The sequence below is a fragment of the Thunnus maccoyii genome, chromosome 23, assembly GCF_910596095.1.
Source record: "Thunnus maccoyii chromosome 23, fThuMac1.1, whole genome shotgun sequence".
NCBI lineage: Eukaryota > Metazoa > Chordata > Actinopteri > Scombriformes > Scombridae > Thunnus > Thunnus maccoyii.
In genome coordinates this window covers 10,299,745-10,323,402 of record NC_056555.1, presented here as the reverse complement: position 1 = coordinate 10,323,402, position 23,658 = coordinate 10,299,745, and the positions used below count along the sequence as shown (strand labels likewise).

General features: G+C 40.4%; 1 protein-coding gene across 1 annotated transcript in view; it reads left to right on the top strand.

The window, feature by feature from the left end:
• cald1a (caldesmon 1a) overlaps positions 1-23,360 on the top strand; it is a 55,828-nt gene extending 32,468 nt beyond the window's left edge. The window contains exons 3-16 of the mRNA XM_042403209.1: positions 2,325-2,462; positions 4,335-4,770; positions 4,862-4,894; positions 4,987-5,211; positions 6,749-6,834; positions 8,063-8,330; positions 10,851-10,988; positions 14,703-14,746; positions 14,991-15,066; positions 16,495-16,635; positions 16,824-16,919; positions 17,965-18,033; positions 19,807-19,843; positions 21,648-23,360. Coding sequence (XP_042259143.1) covers positions 2,325-2,462; positions 4,335-4,770; positions 4,862-4,894; positions 4,987-5,211; positions 6,749-6,834; positions 8,063-8,330; positions 10,851-10,988; positions 14,703-14,746; positions 14,991-15,066; positions 16,495-16,635; positions 16,824-16,919; positions 17,965-18,033; positions 19,807-19,843; positions 21,648-21,661 — 1,801 coding nt within the window. The 3' untranslated portion in view covers positions 21,662-23,360. The remainder of the gene's footprint in view (positions 1-2,324; positions 2,463-4,334; positions 4,771-4,861; positions 4,895-4,986; positions 5,212-6,748; positions 6,835-8,062; positions 8,331-10,850; positions 10,989-14,702; positions 14,747-14,990; positions 15,067-16,494; positions 16,636-16,823; positions 16,920-17,964; positions 18,034-19,806; positions 19,844-21,647) is intronic.
• The last annotated feature ends 298 nt before the right edge of the window (positions 23,361-23,658 follow it).

Genomic DNA, 23,658 nt, shown 5'->3' with positions numbered 1-23,658 from the left:
TGTCAGTATGCTGATAGAGTTTGGGGCCTAGGTAAGGAAAGGGATATTAAATCAGGGCTTCGGTTGTGTGTGTGACTCTAGCCAAGGCTGTGATTGACAGGAATGCTAATTCAGCTTTTAGGAGTTTGTTCTTCTCTCCTACTGAGGAATCTTTAACCCTGAGATTGTCATCGTCACCGCCACCAAGGACTTTTTTGTTCCATTTTTAGATGTTGTCGTTTTCTCTTTCTCATGACATTTAGTGCTGTATCTGGGACAACACAGTCCTCTGGGAGTTAAGGCAGTCATTTTGCAACTTTTTTTTAGTTCGCCGAAACAACATATCACTCTGGCATTTTAAATAAGGGTTAATGTACTTTCTACTGCTTGGGGATTCAATTGAAGTCGATGGAATATGAATGAAATTGAAAAAAGGGGGTTTTAAGAGGAGAAAACTATTTCTTTGAGACTGAAACTTCCATCTGGATTAGACCAATTTTGCTGAATTATCCAGACTAAGCACACACACATGCGCACGTGTAAAACACTGCCTGACGTCACTGATGTCACCGTCCCATAGGTCAAGCCTGGGCGTTAACAGATTCATCTGTTCTGTTATGACAACATTCCTCATCTGAGAGAACGAAACGGGAGGCGGGGGGGACAGCGGAGGGGAAGGAAAGGAAGAGGGAAACTGTTGTTCACAAGCTGTAAAACCTCATATAAACCCAGGCAGCTTTAGCTCGGCTCACCACACATGTTGCAATTAACATGCAATAGCACGCTTCGTCGGCTGACCTCAAAGGCTGCGCTGATGTTAGGTAGCTAGGCATGTGGTTAGCAGTGGGAGTGTAAAGGTCAGTCGGGGCAATGCAGATCAAGCATAGAGCTGAGTTCATAGATGTCAGGTGGCCAGAAACACAGCAGTTCAGGAAATGATTTGATACTTCAGAAGAAAAGGAAAATTTCATTCTTTGGTTTTATTGCACCATTAGACATTTCGTGATGGTCATTGGATTCTTATAGCTAATACTGTAATGTATTTCACTGTCAAGTGTAGTGTTATTTTTTGGGTGTAGCCTCTTTCCTTCAACCTGTCTACTTCTAACTTTCCTTCATTTCCCAGAATGACTTTGGACCAGCCTCAGAGAAAGGCCTCAAATTGTTGCTTTCAAGCAGATTTAAGCACATAAATACAGTAGCTTGCTAGCCAACTGAATTTTAAACAATGGAGTTGTGTTGATTACATTCAGCGGCACCCTTTACTTAAACCACTGCATTTAATAAAGATGTGTATAATCCCACTGCATGTCTGCTTTGGATTTTGCTCTATTAAATGAGCTAGGGTCTGTAGATCTCAGCCTTTTCTACAATAGATTTATTTTCTTTAATGTCAGGGCAAGACGTTGAAAGAGTCGTTTTTTTGCATTAGACACTCAGTCTAATGCAAAAAAACTAACATAATGTGTTCATTTATGAGCTTTAGAGGTGTTTGTAGACATATTTTGTCAGCTTTTGATAGAGCCAGGCTAGCTGTTTCACCCTGTTTCCAGTATGTATGCTAAGCTAAACTAAGCTAAGCTAACCATCTCCTGGCTGTAACTTAATTTTTACAGTACAAACATGAGAGTGGTGTCAATCTTCTCATCTAACTTCCTACAAGAAAGCAAATGAGCGTATTTCTCAAAATGAAAAACTATTCCTTTAAACTTGGTAGGAGATATTTGTGTTGAAATGAGTTTATCAGCAAAACTTAGCTTGTGTCCAGAATTGTATTAAAACAAGTAAAAGTAAGCTTACTGTTACTGTTGTTAACTTAAAAAAAATGTGATTTCTTGATTTAATGTGATAATAATGATTTAAACTCCCCATAGAGATATAAAATTTAAGTCTAGTCGTTCTTTTGCAGTGCATAAACACACTCTCTCACACACACACACACACACACACACCTCTCCAGTTTACTTTATTCCAACACTGACCAGACCAGGACGACCTGTGGGCCAGAAGCACTGTTTTTCTGGCTCTCTCTTATCCTCAGCCAAGCCATGTCTCAAGACTGAGTTTTTATCAGCTCGTGAAAACTGCAGTGATAAGAAGTATTGGTTGTTGCACAGCTTACAGGTCAGCTTAATAGGAGAAAAAGGAGAGAAAAAAAACTCCAGACAAATCCACTAGGTTTGGTCACTGTGATGATTACAGTCCAATGTTCAAGGACTTTGAAGTCTCTAACTGTGGAGCTAAATTGAGGACGGGAAGCATGAGGCGGGAGATGAGAGGTTGAAAGTTGAAAATGTCTCTTTTGTCTGCTCATTCTCTCTTTTCTTTTTTTTTCACTGCCTTAGGTTGGCGAAGAATGATGATGACGAGGAGGAGGCGGCCCGCGAGAGGAGGCGCAGGGCACGCCAGGAGAGGCTGAAGAGCAGGGAAAGCGAGGAGCCCAGCGGCCAGCCAGACAGTCTGGTCATGACCAACAGCCACAGGTGACACACACACAGACACACACACACACACACACACACACACACACACACACACACACATAGCAACACAAGCTCTGTCTGTGATAAATAGTGTATGTAGTCAGCAGATGACTTCAGACTGCTTCACTTCCAATTTTTGGTCCAGCTGAGGAAGCAAAAGAGCAACAGGAAAAAGAGAGAACTGTCATGTCATCTTGCCCAGACATACAGGTTGTACCTCATCAATAATCTATGTGAGTTCCTTTTCTGTGAGGAAAAAATCTCAGACAAAGAATACCACCACATTTTTAACAACCTCTGCTGTAAAATATATATATATTTATATATTGTTGAGTTGAAGATTATTTAAAGCCTTTCCTGTGTTTTCTTTTTAAAGGAGACAGCTGTCCCTTTATGTAAACAAATGATAGCTCAAAATCAAAGCAGATTTTCTATTAAAGGACAATTCGTAACATTTAAAGGGGATGTATCATGCACATTTTCAGGTCTATATTTTTTATTCTGGGGCTTTACTGATATATTGCATACATATATATTGCAAACAAAACATACAGATCAGGCTGAAGCCCTGGCTTTTGATTTTCAGGGGAGGATTTTTACATATATTGACAAGTTTTGCCTTTTACCATGTTAAACATAGACATTTGACATTATAACAGTGTAAAAATAACAGAAAATCACAAAAAACTTGATATGAAGACAAAAAGAAAAGTTTCATCAGCATACACAATATCTTAATTCTAATATGTCTTAATCTTTTTTTACATATAAGACAATCAATGCAATAACTGAACGCCACTTCCTTATCAATCCCAGCTGTCAGTATGACAAACAACCCATGATCTCATACCTATCCATCAGAGAGACTGCCACAGGAACGAAGCAGCAAAAAATGTCATTTCTATGCAGTTTAACTCTGTGACATCAATCAGTCTTGGCTGTGGTGGAAGTGGTGGGTCGCTCTGACATCTAGCAGCACAGATGCTGCTTTGTGGTCATGAATGTTTCCTCTCTATGAGCTCAGAGATACATCCTGGGCCCGGTCGAACAACAAGGGGATTGTGCGGGAGGATGCTGAGACGGGACCTAGCGCTCACTGGCCATTGTCGATTGTTTAGATGCAAGGATAATGTTTGCCAGACTGTTAGGTCAGAATAGTTTGAGTCATGCTGAGGTAAATGGCGGACAGTCGGTGGATTGGAAGAGATATCATAAAATGTTGGGTTTTTTTTTGCGTTATGGTAGGTGGTATCGGAAGGGGTGTTTACAGAAACGGTAATTCAGTCAAGGGTAAAAATCTATTTTCCAGACCTAGAATCCAATAGATTTTTTTTTTCTGATTTGCTGTTTATTTCAAGTCCTGACCAATAGTTTATTTTAAAACATTTCTGCGGTGAGGACCTGTCAATACAGCCAAATGTCAGCATTCTCCACATACTGGCTAAAGAGCAGACAATGATGTGGCAGCCACTCTCTAAACTTTGATTTCCTGTCACAGTGTTTCTTTTTTTTGTGACATTTTTGCAACCCAGATTCTTTCAGCATTTTTTATGTAGCAGTGGCCAGTTTAAGTCACAGTAGAAAAAAAACTGAATTGAATATATGTTACTCACATTCAAACCTGGAAGCTGCTTAAAAGGAACGTATTGTAGATCTCTGCTGTTTGCCACTAAATAATTATGGAACAGTTAGGGGTTATGTGCCTTGCTAAAGGGCATATCATTGCTAACACGAGATAATATTATACATGCACTTTTCTTGCCCACATTTTCTGAGCAGCTTTAGGCCTGCTGCTCAGCCCTCAAGGTTTCCTCCTCCTTATTTAAAAAAAACCCTTACAGTGGAATGTCTGTCCTCTCTTGCTCCTCCTAGTGTGACAGAGACCGTGTCTGTGAGCAGTTCTTACGGAGGAGGCGGCGGAGACGACGATGAACAAGCCCTGCTGGATCGCATGGCCAAACGCGAGGAGAGACGGCAGAGACGCATGAAGGAGGCGCTGGATAGACAGAGGCAGCTGGACCCCGCCGAGACGGAGGGCAACGACAGCGTGGCCGCGGAGGAAAACAACGCCGAGGAGGAGAGGCCTTCCTCCTGGCGTAGGGGCCGTTACCGCGACAATGAAGAAGAGGAGGAGAAGACGGTGATGTACAGCTCAAGGAGAGAGGAGAAGGAGCAAGAGGAGCCAAGAGAGGAAGAGGAGGCTGCTCCTGAGGGTGGAGATGAAGCAGAGGAAGGAGTAGATGAAGAGGAGGAGGAGAAAGTGGAAGTCGTGGAGGAAAAACCAAGAAGATCTTACTTTAGAGAAGAGGTGAGTCATTTTTTTTAATCTTGTACTCTTGTTTTCGTAAGTTTACTTTTGGTAACTGAAACTCCCTGCAAATGTGATGATGTTTCCACAGGAATCAACTGAAGAGCCTAGAATGCAAAACGAGGTATGGTCATTGATTTATTGACTTTGTGCTGCACATCCTGGAGTTGATCACTGATCCTTCTTTCAAAGAACTGCTATAATCCTTTTTCATAGGAGCTCGCTGAAGAGGAAACACATTCAGTAGTCAGTGAGGGTTTACATCAGGCCAAGGCAGCAAATTCATTGGCTGAGAAGGATGCAGTAGCATCAGAGGAGGCTGAAGAGGTACCTGAGGATGATTATGTAGATAACACATCAGAGAACAAGCCTATGATACTGAGAAATGATACTGAAGTGGACAAAGAGGTATCTGAGATACTGCACTCAGAGGATAATGAGGTATATTATATATGTGGTAAGGATTTCCGTAGAGGTGTGATGCACAGCACAGAAAATCCCTCTGGGTAACTTCAGTGTCTTTGGAGAGATATGTAAAGAATACCTATACGACTAAACCACACAAACTTCTCTTAATGAGACCATCTTGTTGACTTAGTGATTAATGTCGGAGCCAGACGCTGAAATTACCCAGATACCTTGTGTCGTCACAGTGTGGTTTGCGCCGCTGCAAACTGGAGGTAACTGAGCCAGCGTTTTATGAGGTGTGGTTGCAGCCAGTGTGGTCAGATTTTCAATAAGGTTAATGCTATGCTCCACAGAGTGGTCACGGTGTTTTTCTGCATGTCTTCCACCTCAGCTATGAGAGCAGCAACACTCCACATCACACTGACTCCGCTCTGAAAAATTTGCTGTAGCAGAGGAACATAATGTAATTTTTTTTTTAAAAATAAGTCTTTACTACAGGGGATATTGTAAAGAAATCATTACACCAGTCAAGAGTTTTAGACCATACTAGACCAGTATTTTGGGCTTATTATAAAACTTGAAAACAAAAATAATCAAAATGTTGAAGTGAGCTGAAATTGGTTGTGATTTTTCTATTAAATTGGAAATGCAAAATGTAATAGTCAATAGCCTGATGAACTACAGATCCCTACCTTTGGTTTCATCTGTCCACAATATGAGTTTCATGTGCAGCAATTCATTATTTTTTCAAGTTTTTAAGAGCCTCTGAACTCTTTTTGTCACGCAATCCATTAACCATGCCTCCCAAAAACAACGTCTGAGCCTTCTCTTACACAAACTAACTATGCTTTCAGGCTCCATAGACTGTTTTCAGTCTAGGTTTGACCTTTGATAATGTAAACAGCAGTGCTCAAAGACACCTCATGTTTCTTGGCACGTTTTCTGTTAAGATAAAGACATCACTCACGTCCTTGCTAAATATCTGAGACAGATGCGCCAAACACCTAAGTATTTGTAATAAACATATTAATCACAAGTTCTAAAGAGACTCTTATGTAGTGCTTTATTAGAGGCAGCTGTGCTGGAAAGCTTCACCAGATCAGCCAATATCACTGTATGTTAAAATGCATAGACAGTGTGAGACAGTATCAACAGGAAGACAAGTGTATGTTCTGTGTTAGAGGTTATTAATATATGGTCTTTAAACACTTGACTGGCAGCGTACATAATAATTATAAGTTATAAAACTTAAATTATGTTTTTGATGATGGATGACAGTAGAATCTACAGCTGGAGACACTCCCAGAGTGATCACATGTTAGATAATCCTCTGCTACCAGTAATTCTGGAGTGGACGCTGTGTTATGTGATGTTCTGTGTTATTTTATTTCAGGGTGTGCTCTCTCTCTCGCCCTCTCTCTCTCTCTCTCTCTCTCTCTCTCTCTCTCTCTCTCTCTCTCGAGCGTGACAATCCCGTGATGTCACATGATAGACCCCGCCCACTCAGCCCACCCACCAATAGCATCTTTGTTTGTTCACTGTGGTTGTTTGTGTGTGTGTGCGGCTGCAGGTGAACGAGAGAGAGGAGCAGAGCAAGCAAAACGGAGGGCTGCATGAGGATCTCAAACAGCACAGGAAACCTGAGAGGACACTCAGGTACACAGACACAACAGACACCGAGTCACCTCTTATGTATTATTAAAGACACTTGTTTTTCCCAAAGCAAAGTTCCAATGATTCATGTCCCAATTTGCTGTCAATGGAAAATCATAATTATCACCTGAATGTGGTTATTCTGTACAGTATTGCTAAATTATAACAGTTAAAATGGTATCTTTCATCTCATCCTCCTTACTTCACAAGAAATACACCACATCATACATACCTACCATGATTAAATAGGCATGATACTTAGCTAATTGTAGCTGATTTAACAGTGATAGTTGACATACAAACACCACTATTCTCCAATTGCCCAAATACTGACTGTAAAAAATAATATTGGAGAAATGGTGATACTGATGTATAAAGCTGATATTCAATTCAATTCAATTTGTATTGTCATTAGACAATCCATTATATATTGCGTGATTACACCAGTATGTTCATATATCAGTGCTTATCTACATTTGACCAGTTGTAGAAAAGTACTGCAGTAACTTAATACTCTTCTTAATACAACAGTTCGCTGAGAAGCTTAAGGTACCTACCAACTAAAGATCACTGTTACTTACCAAAAATAAGATACCCAGAGGTGAGGTGAAAAAACATTTAGTGCTTTTTAAAGTTTTCATGTCGTGTATTTATTAAATGATGCAGGCTGGATCTTATATAATCTGAGAATGATGCAGAATAAATCTTAATATTTATATCAGCATCTCTACTGTGTTTGCATGTGCGGAACAGGAGCACTTTAATCAAAGAGTAATTTATTGACGTTGCAGTCTGACATTTATCATTCAGGCTGGTATAAAAGTATGGAAAAATTGCCAGGGGCATCTGCAAAGTAATTGAAAGGTATACCTGAATCAGATTCTCAGGCTGTTTTTGTTGCTTTTTTGCTTTCTGTAGTGTGTTTTTGACTTGGGTCACCTTAAGTAAGTCTCCAGCCTGAAACTTTAGATGTGCTGTAACATTATCTTTGCCAAGGTGATTGTTAGTGTTTGTATTTGCAGATGTGCTCTGTTTGTTTGCTTACCCATGAAAGGGAGAAACCCTTCAAGTGCATGTTTAAATATTCAGATGGTATCAAATGTCAAAATGTTAACCTGAATGTCAACCAGTTTTGCGTCCTACTTACACAGTTTTTGTTTTCTAGTGGTGACCTGCACGCATCAGGTACTCTATTCGTGTGCCCTGACCCGTGTTTGTCTGTCTGTCCCAGTCGCAGCAGTGTGCGTTCCACCGAGGTGTCTGCGGCTGACGACCAGGACGACGCAGCCCGCCTGGAGGCAGAGCGCAAGCTGGAGGAGCTGAAGCGTCGCCGCGACGACGCAGAGAGTGAGGAGTTCGAGAGGATGAGGCAGAAGCAGCAAGAGGCCGAAGCCGAGCTGGAGGAGCTAAAGAGAAAGAGGGAGGAGAGGAAGAAGGTGCTGGAGGAGGAGGAGAGGCAGAAGAAGCAGGAGGAGGCGGAAAGGAAAGCCAGAGAGGAGGTGAGGAAGAGAAAGTGATGTTTTGATCATGTCTTCTTTTTTGAATCACTTTATAGATGCTGTTTGATCACTTCTACTCTGTCTGTATATGTTTCTCTTCTCCTTTTTATCCAATTTCTCCTTGAAATTAAAATTCTCCTCACTTTTTGTGTAAGGCAATAGAAACTATCATGATACTGCAGCTACTGTGCACATTTTACTACTTTTCGAAAGAGGTTTAAACAGTTTTTGGACATATTTGTGGAAACAGCATCTAAACTTCAGGCCTCTGGGTGGGTGGTTCCCATGGCAGCGACTGACAGATATTAGAGAGCCATTGCCAGGAGACATGCAGTCAACTTCTGTGGTGCATTACTGACTGGATATGACTATTTACTGGACATCATAAACCCGTAACACCTACACATGTTGATACAAGATGTTTTTTTAGCCTGTTTCAACAAGCACACATAGTGTAGGCTATGTATTGTTAGCAATTTAAGACATCTTTTCCTTTACAGCATTCAGCAATCCACTACCTCGCATGAATATAGTTAACCTAGCTTGATAGTTAGCACTGATTCACTCTAGACTTTAATTTTAGTTCTTGTTATTTCAACACCTGCTAACTCATTGGCAGCTCCTGTACAGTTTTCAACCTACATTATAGAAAGGACGGAGTGTAGTTAGTGTTAGCTGTCTCTGTTTCATGAGTCCAATACGGTGACCTGCAGGCAGGTTCACAGAGTAACGTAAAGTCTATGGGCCGAGGGGGAGCTCGCAGGAGAAACATTACTGCACATATTCAGTGTGCCTCACAACCCAGATGTAAACACGGAAACTCAAAAAAAATTTGGGTACATGCACCAGGCGAGCAGTTTTCATTTGACTGAATAGGAACCATCTTTGAGTCCAGTATCCAGTTCCCATAATACATCTATGGTTATCTGCCTGCTTTGCTGTTAGAACTGAAATTATGTAACTAATTATTTTTAGTGCCTTCCCACACAGATGTTGCACCAATCAAATTACAGTACTGACAGTGTCAGTTGATACCAGAAGTTAATGCAAAGTGTACAATCACGGCAGAAAAATTAACAGGAAAAATCAAACTGAAATTAAGTTTTTTATGAGGATTTTAATTTCAGTCTCTATTTCTGCGTCTTGTTTCTTCTACTATCATCTTTAAATTTCACAGCCCCCTTCCTCTATCGTTGTTTCTCACACCAGCACATTCACATTGATTTACCCTTTACACCTGTGTGAGCTGAAGCTCATGCATCACACTCATACTAGCGCCGTGGCGACGTTATCTCGCCATACTTCACTGTTATCATGACTTAACCTATTTGGGTCCCGACTCGTAACTCAAATATGTCATTCCTTTTTCCTCCTCTTATAACGACCTCATCCTTATGTATCTCAAACATGATAACCTCCGCTTTCCTATGTGTTCACATCCATGCTCAACTGCGCGATGTCGTTCATTTTCTTTCTCAGGCACTCACTCTGAGGCCCCCGCATTCTTACTATTACCCTGACTGGCCGTCTTTGTTGATCTTGGCTCTGAACGTAGCGGCCTATCTCTCGCTATCTGCCGCTGTTCTTGTCCTCTTGTGTGATGTTAATGAGGCCTTTTGGTTTGTAATTAAAAGATGGCCCAGAGTTACAGAGAGACTAATTAACCAAGACAAGGCTGCTGGAGAGGGCTGATATACTGCCAAGTGCCAGCCCTCTTCTGAATACAGTACAAATGGTTCATACACTAATTGTAAAAAAAAAGAAACTGTTGATAGGCCTGTCTCAAGCTTTTCAAAATGGCTTTTTTTCCTGAGGCAGGCTATTACTGTAAATAAGAATTTGTTCAGAGTAATTGAATTTGTTCCTGACCTGCCTCATTGGATAAAGTAAGTGAATCAATTAGAAAGTGGCACATATCTATTGTCTGGGTTGGCTGGATTCCTAATTGTTAGTTGTCTGTCATGTTGGTGACTATTGGCAAATGTAACCTAATCCACACGTAGAAAGTGATCCCTGCACATATAATAAACAATCTGTAAATACACGTGAAAAAACGTTAAATATTTTTAGAAATTTATATGCACGAGAAGGATTTTTTAAAAGCAAATGTTAATGGATTAATGAACACCAAGTTAGAAATATATAAAAATATAAATACTGACATTTATTCAAGTTGGGTTGTATTTATTTGTAAAACTGGATTACATTTGGGCAAATTGGTTGTGGATTGGAAAATGAATTTGTGAACACCACAAACTACTCACAATCATCATACACATTTCTAAGTTTTGTTTTTATTTGTGGATCATGAAACACGCAAATTTGTCACCAGTACAAAGACTAATTTCTCTCCACAAAAATCGAGCATGGCTGAACAGGCAAAGAACAAAAGGCCACCTTCATGTGCTCCAATTAAAAGCAAATAAAAATGATAAAAATGTCAAGGATTATTAATTTCTTTCTAATTTTGCACTCATAAGTACATCTGCTGAACTGATTCAACACATCTGTCTCTCTCAGGAGGAGAAGAGGAAGATGAAGGAGGAGATTGAGAGGAGGAGAGCAGAGGCAGCTGAGAAGAGACAGAAGGTGGAAGACACCATGGACGGGGAGGGCAAACCCTTCAAGTGTGTCAGCCCTCGTGGCTCCTCTCTGAAGGTCAGTCCGTCATTGTTAACCTCTCACCTCTGCCCCGCATCCAACTGCAGAGCGTCAATCCTGTTTTATTTGCCAATTGACTGTTCGCCAAGCTCCGACCCCCTTAGTTACAGCTGCTACGTCCGTCAAGCTGTCTGTTCTCACACGGCACAAATGCAATATGATAACGAGTATATGATTCACCACCTGAAATTTTTATAATATTTTAAACAGTGAGTCTCTGATTTCATATAGTCGATTACGCCGGCTGAAATGACTGTCGCTGGCAGATTTTATCAGCTGCGGCTGACTTTCTTATGTTTCCAGGTGACAAAAATCTAAGTGGTGGTTACATACATGATATTGTGATATAATATATAGTGTATATGATAGCACAGAGTTAGTTAGCTGTAGTTACTAAGTATGAGAAAGACTATTGCTTTGTTCTAACATAACACTATTTAGCTGGTTATTCTTACATACTTCCTCATTTTTAACAGTTTCCACTTTTAATGTTACAAGTGAAAAGGCCAACCAATGTGTTCGGTTAGCATAACACTATCTTGGGCTAACATTAGCTGAGGCTGCCCTAAATCCAAACCCTAGAAACTAATGTGCTAAGCTTGTTTTTTGGTTTTAGAAAGGCTAGAGGAAAACACTGGATCCTCCAAACTCTTAAGATGGCAAGTATCGCTCTTACTACAGCCCCTTGCACACCGCTTCACCGTGTGGAGAAATCTAATGCTTAACAGGCCTGCCATGCTAAGCTATGATTGGACGTTCATTGCACGGTTGGGGTGTTTAGCAAATTCATCAGCCATTTCTATAAAAACACAGATAATTCATTCATCACTTAAAACAACTGTAACTGTAAAACATGTTGCCTGTGTTGTATATTTCTGCCTGTATTTACATCCTGTCCAGCCCAGTTGTCAGCATAATGGAACAGAATAGTTCTCCAGAACCTGCAAATCCCACTCATCCGGCAGTGCAGCAAAGCTCAAGTTAAACATTCAAAATATTTGGAGAGATTAAGTGCCAGATGACCCGCATCTGCCCCTCTCACCTCTTTTAGCTCTCTGACTGAGATGAGGGACTTTTCATAAGTGGAAAAGAGCCTATATAAACCAGGAGAGGAATGTGGAAAAAGTCCACTGCTGGCAAATTTTTCTGTTAACTCACTTGACTGTTTGCTGTTTAACTGCTGACATGCTAACCTGTTTATCAATCGCCTGTTTTCTGCACACGAGAAAGAGCAACCCGAAACAACCCAGTGCATGCCCCTCCCCCACTTCATCCAGAGATAAATGTCTGTCACGGCGAAGGAACGTTTAATTAACTCAAATGTGAATTCACGTTTCAAGTGTTGCCAAAAGCCAACTCCCACAAACTGAAAATCGAGGGGATTTCAGCCGGTGGAGAGAATCTAATTAGTGACAGTTAGCAGTAATATCCATCTGGCCTGTCCCGGTGAGACTCCAGACTCGAGGCTCAGCTTTAATGGTGTGTGAGCTCTGATTGTATTAGAATCTAAGGTTCTTTGTTTGTTTGTGGTCAGTTTTTGTAAATGATGTTGTTCTCCACCCCCACTGCGCCCACCTCAGACACAGCTTTACTTTGTCGTCATGTTCACCGTAGGTACAGCTGTGTGTGTATGTGTGTTGCATAGCTCATACACTGCACAGCAAATTGTGTATGAATTGTTACTTTGCAGTGTTTGTTTTATGGGTTTATGTGACACTGTATTACCATGTCATAATACAGTTGGATTGTGTGTTGTGTGTTCCAACATTGGATTTACATTTTTTTACATTTTTTTCATCATACACTTGATTAAGTGAATGCCGTATACACAAAAAAACTTAACATAAATCTGTTACACACCATCTACAATCTACAATTTTTCAGTCAAGCATTTTTATGTTTTTGGGAACAGCTGGGACAGCAGAGCAAGCACAACTTGATGTATTATCACCGTATAACGTTTATATGGCTAACATGTTAGCAAGCAGTTGCTTATTTAGACATCCAGCCAATATGGCGTCCATTTGGAGTTGTGTTTCTGGCTCACTTGGTGAAGGTAAATCCAGTATTCACTCTCCATTTAGCTCTGTTTTGGTCTTCGCCAACCTCTGAGGGAAATATCTGACTCTTCAGCTGCTAAATGCTCCATAATTGAGTTCACCAGCTATCGGCTGTCTGTCAGCTGCCCTTTCTGCTGCGTCTAGAAACAGAAGAATTGTGTGTTATAAAACCAAAACAATGAGATGCTAAAACACCCCGTTGAGTTGAGGGGAAGTGCAGCGCCAGGCCATAATTCTCTGTGGGTTTGTCAGTACTAGCGACGCCTTTCACAATATACCTACTCATATGGCCTGTTGTTAGCATGAAAATATTGATGAAGTGCCACTTTAAAAAGTTTAATGGGTATATGGGATGCCATTATAGTCCCATAAATGGAAAGAACACATGAAAAGGGACTCATATCTTTCTCATACAGTATGTTGCTAGTGCTATATAAAAACTACTCAACAACAGTTTTTTTTCCCTCCATTTCTCACATAAATTGGACATTTTTCTGGTCCATTTATGTGCTGAGTAAATTTTATGCCCCTTCAGTTCTTTGAAGCCTGTCAAAAGTCTGTTTCAAATTTCAAAATTGCATGTGTGCTACAGTATTGACAACATACAATCTCTTCTTTGTTGCCTTTGTCATTAAGTGTTTTTTTTTTGCCCCACAACTGCCATATTGTGGCTCTGTAACACTGAAACATAGAGAAATAAGTCTCACTATCAGCAATCACCTCCCAGTAGGACACAGTCCCAGGAGCTGGTCAACATGTTATCAGCAGTAAACCAGCATAACGCTGCTATGTATTGTTGATAACATACAGTGTTTTCTGGAAGAGAAGGACAGAGGGACAGAATGAAGGACAGGCTGCAGGGATGCAGGAAAGCGATTAGGGTTAACAGGATTACTGTAACTGCATTCGGATGGCTACAGCTCTTTAAAACGCGACTGAGAATGGGGAATTTCCTGTCGGGGAGTATTTTGGGAACTCCCACATTTGGTAGCAGCCGATCGCAAGGTTTTTTTTTCACAGAGGGAGGGGGAGAGAGCTTTTTCTGCTGTTTCTTCTTTTGTCTGTTTAAAGGCTGTTGTTTTTTTTTGTGAGCGTCTAAGGAACACATGCATTGCCCCCCTTTTACCCTTTTTGCCATATAGCATAAACAATCCCACAGAGAGAGATTCCCACAGTCTTAAGGCAGAGATAGGAAAAAGCTTGCTGTATGTTGTTTCTCTGTTTGTGCACGTATCTCAGAGCATTTTGCACTGAATGGGAACAATCAGTGAAATTGTGCATTGCTGTTCAGGAGAATCCAACTTATTGAACATATGAAGAGGTCCAATACAATATGATAAAACGAGATGTGTGTTCAAAAGTCAATATAGTCTGCTGCTTGCAAGAAAGTGAAGTACATAATGCTGTTTATGTTATGGACCATCTAAGGAGCCATAAGAGCAGAATCATGTGTGTAATTACTGACTTTCGGATATATAGCATTTTACAATAAAATTCCTCATACAAACAATAGATAAGTGATAAATGTACAGAAATTTGGAGGCTACTGAGGGGTGAAAGAAAATGTTGTGTTGCAGTGAAGTACAGTATGCATGTGCAGAACATCACTGCAATATTTATTAATCTAGAGCTCCATGACCTTTCTCTACAGATTGGAGAGAGAGCAGAGTTCCTGAACAAGTCAGCGCAGAAAAGGTAAAAAAAAAAAAGTTCATGTTTTGTCACGGTAACAAAGCTTTTATTGAAGCTTGTAAGCCTTGCAGTCCTGTTTTGCTGAGTAGGAAAACTGTAACCCTGATATGGAGGTGTAATTCCCACTTGTGTTTGCAAGTGCCTGCTGTTATGCAACTTCAGACCAAATGGTATATAACATTTAAAGCTGTCCCATTTTTCATTCTGGTACTCTGGTGTGTGCTAACTATTTGCTTTTGCCCAGCAGCACAGTGAAGGCGTCTCATTCTCCCATGGTGTCCAAGATAGACAACAGGCTGGAGCAGTACACCTCAGCTGCTCAGGTTAGCATTGCATTGACTGTGAAGAAGCAAAAGTGTTATTGAAAAAAGGAAGTAGAGTTTGTTGCTTTGTTTTTATTTCCATGCCATGCCAAACATCTGGCCTATTCATCAAATATATTACATGACATCTCCTGGTAACAAAACCAAAAGAAAAACATTATATGTACTCCTATATACTTTCAGATAACATATGTATGTACACATTTCATATATGTTGTACACCGAATAGCAGAAGAAAGAAGAGAAATGCTACAAACCTAAAGTTTATCCTGATTAAGGGCTTCCTCATCTCCCAGGCGTACTGTTATATGTAACTGTAACTAACCTTAAGTCCCTCGCGTCAAAAATGTGTTTTCCTTCTTGTTCCTTCAGTTGGATATTTGAGCTTCACTATGCAGAATGATGTATGTGCAGAGTTTGACACCAGGAGGCTGTTTTCACATTCATCTGCTGAAAGTGGAAAGTTTCTCTGTGCTCACCAGAAATCTGAGTTTAAAAGGAGGGTACAAGCATGATGTTGGGAGGCAAATTGTGGTCAAGTATACATCTTAGACAAGTGTGATAGGTTTGATACCCTAACTTGAAGCCTCCAGCGATCATACACTGAGAATGGACTTTTCAGTGAAGTAGCAGACATCTTGTGTCCAGCAGTTAAACTTTTGAAATGGAACATATTTGCATATTCATAGATTCTGGACTTTTAAATGAAAGAGAAGAAGTAGGAGTAGTCATTTTAAGATTTTTTAACAAGGCAATTGAACTTTTTTGTGGAAAAAACATGTCAGACATAATTCATCATTCAAAGCAGAGGATTTTATGTCCTAAAACATGTCTAGAGGGGATCTTTAAATGTTTCAAATGTAAATAGCCAACTCAGTTTTTGTGCATCGTCCATGTTTAAAGAATAAAAAAAAATCCATTTCTGTTTTTATCTCACTAAACAAAATGTGCAGTCACGGCCAGATAACCAGACTAAAGTGCATCCACAACTGAGACAAACTTTAGAAACCTGTATTCAGAAACATACAGTACTGCCAAAAATATGTTTCCTTGTGGTTTTTGCTGTTCAGACAGGTTTTTAAAAAGTCTGATTCCAGTCTTGATGTGCTAAAAATCCGATTCTGATCCTAAAAGCATCCATCCTGTGTCCTGTGTCCTAACCTAGAAACACAAAAGCAGTCAGATTTGGCATCATGTGGCTGATTTTTTTAGTCGTCCCCAGTACTGATAATTTGAACACCCAAAGCAACACAGTAATATTTCTCAGTGCACTTTGAGGACATATCAAAGACACAGGAGGAATTTGTCACTCTTATCAATAGAAAGCTCATGTGGATTTTTCTAAAAAAAAGTATGTATACCTGAGCTTTAATCAAAACAGCCATGCCTGCTATTAGCCAGATTAAACCCACCACTCTGTCTCCACAGAGAGAGAACAAGGAGTCTCGATCCCCTCGCTCCGGAGCGGTGGATCTGCCCATGGTCACCGACAGCATACGAAACATCAAGAGCATGTGGGAGAAAGGCGACGTGTTCAGCTCGCCTGGGGGCGGCGGGAGCACATTCAAGGTAAAAGAGGACGTGTTTGAGGATGTGAGATAGTTGATTAAACTCTGTGAATGTGCCTGTGTGACTGGAGCAAAGAAAGAGAGAGACAGAGAGAGAGAGAGGAAAGAGCCCAATTCACTGGCACTTCCTGCTCCGGCCGGTTGCCGATGACGACCAGGCTTGGCTGACCTTTGACCTTGTCCAAACAGGAAGCAGCTGTGATAAAGACAGGCGTGGCGGGCCGCATCAACGACTGGCTGAATAAAACCCCGGAGAGCGGCAAAACGTCAGGAGCGAGGCCATCGGTAGGTCATCTCCATAGCAACCCCTGTCGCTGCTGCTTGGAAGTACAATACATACAGTGCAGCTCAGAGCCAGGATTTATTTGGATAGGACCCTATAGAGGGATTATGCATCATTATCATCATCTTTTATTTATATCTCAAGATCTGCACATCTACTGTGTCCACTTGCAGTTGCAGTAAAGACAGAATCATTTCCAAATGATGCAGTAGAAGCAAGTCATGAAGAAGTCCTTTTGCATGTTTGTGACATTTTATCTGTCTGGCACCACCTGGTGGCCCCTAGTAAAAATAACTTGTAAAGTGTCTGAGCTTGCTACAGCCCACTCTTACATCTGTTAAAATATCTGGATACTGTCCATGTGGATATTGTAGACTTGGCAACAGTATTTTATCATAAGCTTATCGTTAGCATTGCTAGCAGACAGAGAGCAAGATTTTTTTGTACAGTATATGGCTCCATGCCAGCATATGAAGCATGCCTGTCTTCACTCCTGCCCATATTTCACCCAGACCAATATTTGTATTAAGGCTTTCCAGCCTGCAAGATTCTGGATAGTGCTCAGATGGGTAATACACAGCAGGAGAGACTGAGGATATGAAAGGAAACTTTAAATACAAATATTTCCAAATGAGAGTGTCCAACAAGTGAATATTCTGAAATCAATTTCCTTCAGAGTTCAAAACCTGGACGTCTCTCACCATAAATGTTGGTATTTCCAGTGTTAGGATGTTAATAAATCTTCCTCAATTTCACTTTGCGTTGTGATGGAGTGTCTTGAAAGTGGATCGCCTCAGACTCAGGCACACAGTGAGCAAGCTATTTTCCACTCTCACTACACAAGCACCTCTCTGCTTGATAGTGTCTGTCAACCTTTGCTCTCGCTCTTCAAACTCTCTGTCCTCCTCTGTCATTCCTTTCCTCTATATCTCAGGTACTCTGCCATTGCTGCAATATGACGACTATTTTCAAATTGACCTACAAACGCTGAGCACGGCTGATATGATGCTTTGTCTTTGCCTCTTATTTTCTGCCTCTCTTTGACAGGATCTGAAGCCTGTTGACGTCACCAACAAGAGGAGTCTATGGGAAAACAAAGGCGCCTCTCCAACCAAGGTAGCTATTATTAATTTCAAACCATCTACCGTCATCATGCAGAAAGATTTGTGGGGTGATCAGAGCACCAGATTTACCCACCAGGGAAAATCCAAGCGAGCATTATACATCCTGGAGTATCTCCAGATGAAGTTTTAACGATGCCAAATTGCTTTGTGGTCTTGGAAGGCTTTCTGGTGGTTTTTCATGGCTTCCCAGTTGTTGTCAATCAGGAGACTGTTTTGTAAAAGAGATGGTGTAGGAATATTAGACTAATCTCACGATATTTTGACCCTGGTGTAAGCAGCATTGGGAGTAACAATCACTTGTGTTTGTTTTTGTTTTAAAGAACTCTCATAGCTAGTTGACCTCACCGTTAAATCTGGAATAAGCCTGGAGAGGTAAAAGAGTAATTGTTCCACGTTTCTTCAAAGCTCTTATCACGAAATGACCTCACACTCTGCTGTCACACTGTCGACTTTTTGCTCTTTGTCATTGCCAAAGCTGTGCTCTAGTCTGCTGTGGTTGGACACAACTGCTTATTTTATCACAATGATAATAGTGTTTTGGTCCAAAATTATATATTTATGATTTGACGAAGGTATCACCTTGATTTCGCCTAGTCACATTGAATATTATTCAAATCTCTTCATGCACAAAGTCACAACATTTAAGAGGATGTAGTTATCTGCATTTAAAATGCACATTTTGACCAATAAACATCAAGTGTTTTCTGAAAATGCACATAGGGCAAATTGGAATGAAACTCATTACTTGTAAAGTATGTATGTTCTAAGTGAAAAGGAACAAAGTGAATATATCAATCAAGCCAGAGTGAAGCCAGTTTTAAAGAAGGATTACGCTGTTAACACCCATAACTTCTTAAAGCCGACTCAACAAAAATCCAGAAGATTACAGTTTAGTGTAAATTCTGTGTCATAAAAATCTTTCAAAGTATGCCTTTTGTCCAACTGCAGGCTGAATGCTTTTCACAAATGGCTGTATCACATCACCGCTCCTTCTTCTGACTCGCTTTGGACACAGCAACCACAATCACTATTCTCAGTCCAACTTCACTTGACTTTTTATTGCCCTAATGGAGAAACTGTTTACAGCATTTGTTACAAGTAAGACGGCTGGCTGAGTTGCACAATGGCAGTTCCACAGTATTGAATCATTGTTATCACCTCACATTTTCAAACACGTCTGACTAAACCTGACATGAATAAATTGTCTTATCTCTATTTTCATACATAGATAAAGCTGTTTGTAGAGCTGCTTAGTAGAAGTGAAACCCTGCATTTTAAAAAAAGGAGTTTGACAAGGATGTCCTACCTACCCACTTACTTTCTTATACATTTTCCTTCCCTCCTTTACTCCTACCCTGGTAGTAGTGTGTTCCTGCAGCCAACAGCTGCAGCACAGGCCGGAGACTGTGGTCCGCCACAGTGAGTAGTAGGGTTGGAGGGCACCAGGCGGTGGTCTGCACTGACGTAAAATGGGCCCTGGACAGGAAAGGTAGCGGTTAGCGACCTTGTCATTAGCTAACCATGCAATGCTGTGATGTCAGGGAAGGCAAGATGAGCAGCACGACGAAGGGGAATCTGGATAGATTCAAGAGTCTGTATAGGTGGAAGTGCTAGATCAGAAGTGGATGTACAGTACAGTAAGTGCTTGCTGCTTTGAAATTGCCTGTGGCTATGATAAGGAAGCTTTGCAGGTACATTTTGCTGAATTTCTGCATCTGTCTGCCTCTTTGCTATGTATTTACTTTCCTCTCTTCACGTCTTGCAGGTGGCAGGCAGAGGGGAGACCAAATCAGTCGCCAACGGTGAGTTTTTATAAGGCACCAGGAAAAGTGTCAGCTTGTAACAGCAGAGCTTGTGAATTTGTGTGCAAGCAAACACACAAATGGGTGGGCAGGCATGTGGGTACTGTAGGGTGAACTTGTGGCTCCAAAATGTCAACTTTTCAGAACCTCTCTGAAATACCGCATTGCTCTTAGTTTGGCCACAGTGCATTTTTTCATGTTTCTAATTGGTTTCAGAAACCGAAAGACTGGGGGTTTTCTCAACCCATAAAGGAGAGCTTAATTCTTTAGTTGAAGTAAAAACATGAAAATGACCACAATGAATTGTAAGGTTTTAACCTGACAGTGACAATATGCATTTCTAAGCATGTGAGCAGCTTGCTGTGAATACACAGGCATAAAACACAAAACATAGACAACCATGTGTCTCCTCCAATACATTTTGTGATTTCAGCTACACTAAAAGGGGATAACATGCACATAATTCAACGTATTCCCCAAAGATCGCATCTATACCCATGCAGGTGTCTTGGTCAACCAGTAGGGGTAGCTAGTGATGAGATAGCTGCATTGACAAGGACATGATCCCTCACTGGCTTCCCACCAACCAACATTTCCAATTGTGTATATGTATGTATATGCACACAACTGTGATTAAACTGGTCTCCATTTCTTCAGAAACACTTTTGCAGCGTTTGAACCTGTGACTTTCTGGTCGAATTGTGCCACCTTGTCAAAGGCTGTTTGATTTATACAACACCATGTGTCCCAAACCCAATAACTACCCTATCATAGCCCACCCTGGAGTCTTTTTCAGTTTGCCATTTGCCCTTTTGCTCCACAGCGTGTTAGGATGCCACTTAAGCATTGCTTGCTATTTTAAATCTAGATCTGAGTGAAGCCTCCTCCTCCTTTTGTTCCCACAGCAGGCTGAAGAGGGTTTTGGCCTTGAGGGATTCCGTACATGTCTGCGCAATGTGTTGCCTGTTCAGTGCACAGGATCACACAAATACATATGCACACACCAATTTCACCTCTATAAACCTCACTTAACAGCCATCTTGACACCACTCAAACCTTTCAGCCTTTCCACTCATCTGCACGTACCCTTCCTCGCAACAAGCGTCCACTTCTACTGCTCAGACCACAGTCCTGCCTCTGGGAGCGTTTGAAGCAGTGTTCCTGCCAGGCCGGTTTGTCACATTAATAGCTGGTATGTTGGAGATTAGCACACCATCTCGGTCTGACTCTCTCTGATGACAGAGGCTTTGTATAGATTTTGTATTTCTTGCTGGTAGTTGGCAGCAGGACGTTACAGATATTTGACACCACAATGGACCACAAACATGTTAGCAGGCCTACACTCTCCACATGCTTGGCTCTAATAAAGAGCCTCTAAAATAATGTTGACTAATTTGGAAAAAGTGGAATAGAAATGTAATTGTCACTGACTTATTGAATTTAGAATATCTTAACAGCCTAAAAGACCTGTAGATCAATCAAACACCCCCGAAATGCCCCTTTCAAAAGCAGCCTTGTCAATGGAATTATAATTTTAAGAACTATAACCAAGAAACATATTCAAAACGGTGAAAAACTTATATTGATTTTAGAATTGTAAATGGGCGTCTCTTCCATAAAGTTTCATACAGTCAAATCTTTCTTGGAGCCAGCATCATATTGCCTTTAAACTGCATGTTGACAGCAGTTAACTTCACGACTGGTGGTGTTTGCTTGCTTGGTTCGACCCCTTGTGTCACAAGGTCAGAGTCCTTATCCCACACATAGTAAAGCCGCTGATATACTTGTTTGTGTCTTTTGCCAGGTATGGGACACTAATGTCTTGAAGGAGCCACTAAAGCTGGGGACCACGACAATCCAAGACTCTTCCTTTGGCTTTGTCTTAAATACCAAATAATGACCACAATCCCATGAGGGACCCCAAGAAAATGGAGGGACAGGAGAGACGCTGTCCGAGCACTGTACCGAAACAGCATCATATTTTTGTACGGTTGCCATGTATAGTGCCTTTGCACAATGATTTTTGCTTTCTAAAAGAAACAAAATGCTGTGAAATTTGGACATTTGTTATTACTATTACTAATTACTTTATACGATCCTGCCAGGAAGAAAAAAACAAATTAAAATTTAGATTTATCTGTTGTACTCCATTTTGACAGTTTTGGTAGAGACAGAGTAGATGAATTAAAAGTTTCAATCCACATTCCAAAGAGATGGGTGAAATCAGTTCTCTCCCTCATACAGTTCATTTTCCATCTCTTTTTTTATTTATATTTAAAGCAAAAGCTTCACACATTGCTATTTTATTCAACGTTCACCACTTCAGGATAGAAATATAAGCACTTCTAGAATTTAGCTGATTTCACTTTTATTATGTCTTACCAATAGTGCAGCAATGGTCTGAGTAATATATGTTAGCACATGTGATGTTTTGAATATGACCTATCATATTGTATCTTATATAACATCCTTATACTCATAACAAAAGGTATTTTGCTTTTTTTGTATCCAGAAACTATTCACCAACAGTCAGTTAATTTTGGTGGTGATAGGAGTGTTGAATATTCAGAAGGCCATTATGACTTTTTTTATTATCTTTTTATGTCATTTTATTTATGTTTTAATGTGTTTTGTCCTTTTTCTATTTCTAGCTGTTTTTGTAGCTTTTGTACCTGTTTGATCACTTTAAAAATCTTCGGACATTCCTCTTTAAAAAGCAGGTGCACAAGATGCCTTAAAAACTGTAGGTTTTTATAATGTAGGAATTCGGCAAACCAGCCATCTTTTTTCAGTCTACCTTTAACTTTTTTATTGCCTCTATGCACACTCTTATGCTCAGCGATAGTTTTGTCATTGAGGGCATACAAAGTAAAATCAGGGTGCCTAAGCATATAGCAAGATAGTAGTACAATACGAGGATATTTACCACTATGTAACTTCTGGCCTTATGATTGCAATGAAAACATGTATGACAGCTGAGGTACAGTACATGATCGCCTCATAGCAACTCTTTATGATATTAAGACTTTTGATTTTCATGTTTATTTTTCACTGACATGGTCTTAAGTAGCACACTCCCTTTCGTAGGTTTTGCGCGGCACAGGCTTTGATAATATGAACGGTTTGCCGGGGCATTAAATTGATCCATGTTACTGCTCAAAAGTCTGACAATCACATTCCATGGCTCCTGAAAAGAGCAGAGGAGCTGGACCAAAATATTTTTAAGCGTGATTTAATGTGACATTTATGGGTTTTTTTAATACAGTGGTTTCATAATGCCGTATTGTTTTTTTTACAACCTTATGTCCATTTTATGTTTTTTTGAAAGTTCTTTTGTTTCCATGTTTAACCAGACACTTGTTGTTTGTGTAGCGCTAAGCCTATGCAAAACACACTATCTGTAGTCTCTCTAAACACTCCCAATGTCATAGAAGGGGGCAGTTTCCAACTGGATGAATGTTTTAAACATTGTACCCTTGACTCAACAACAGCAATAAAGACATTGAGGTATTCCGCATTGTTAAGTTTCCTTCCATAACTCTACAGTAGACAACATTTTATGCTGTACATGCCTATTGTAACACATATTGATGAAAGAATTAGTCAGTTAATCAAATCGATCAATAAATAGGCAGAAAGCGAAACAGTTTTGACATTTGATCAATCATTAAAGTCATTTGTAAAGAAAGAATACTAAGAGTGTATAGCCATGTTTGCAGCTCTGATGAGTTTAGCGAAATGCTAATGAGAGCATGCTAACATGCTCACAATAACAATGCTAAAATGATTTTAGCATTGTTATGCTAACATCAACA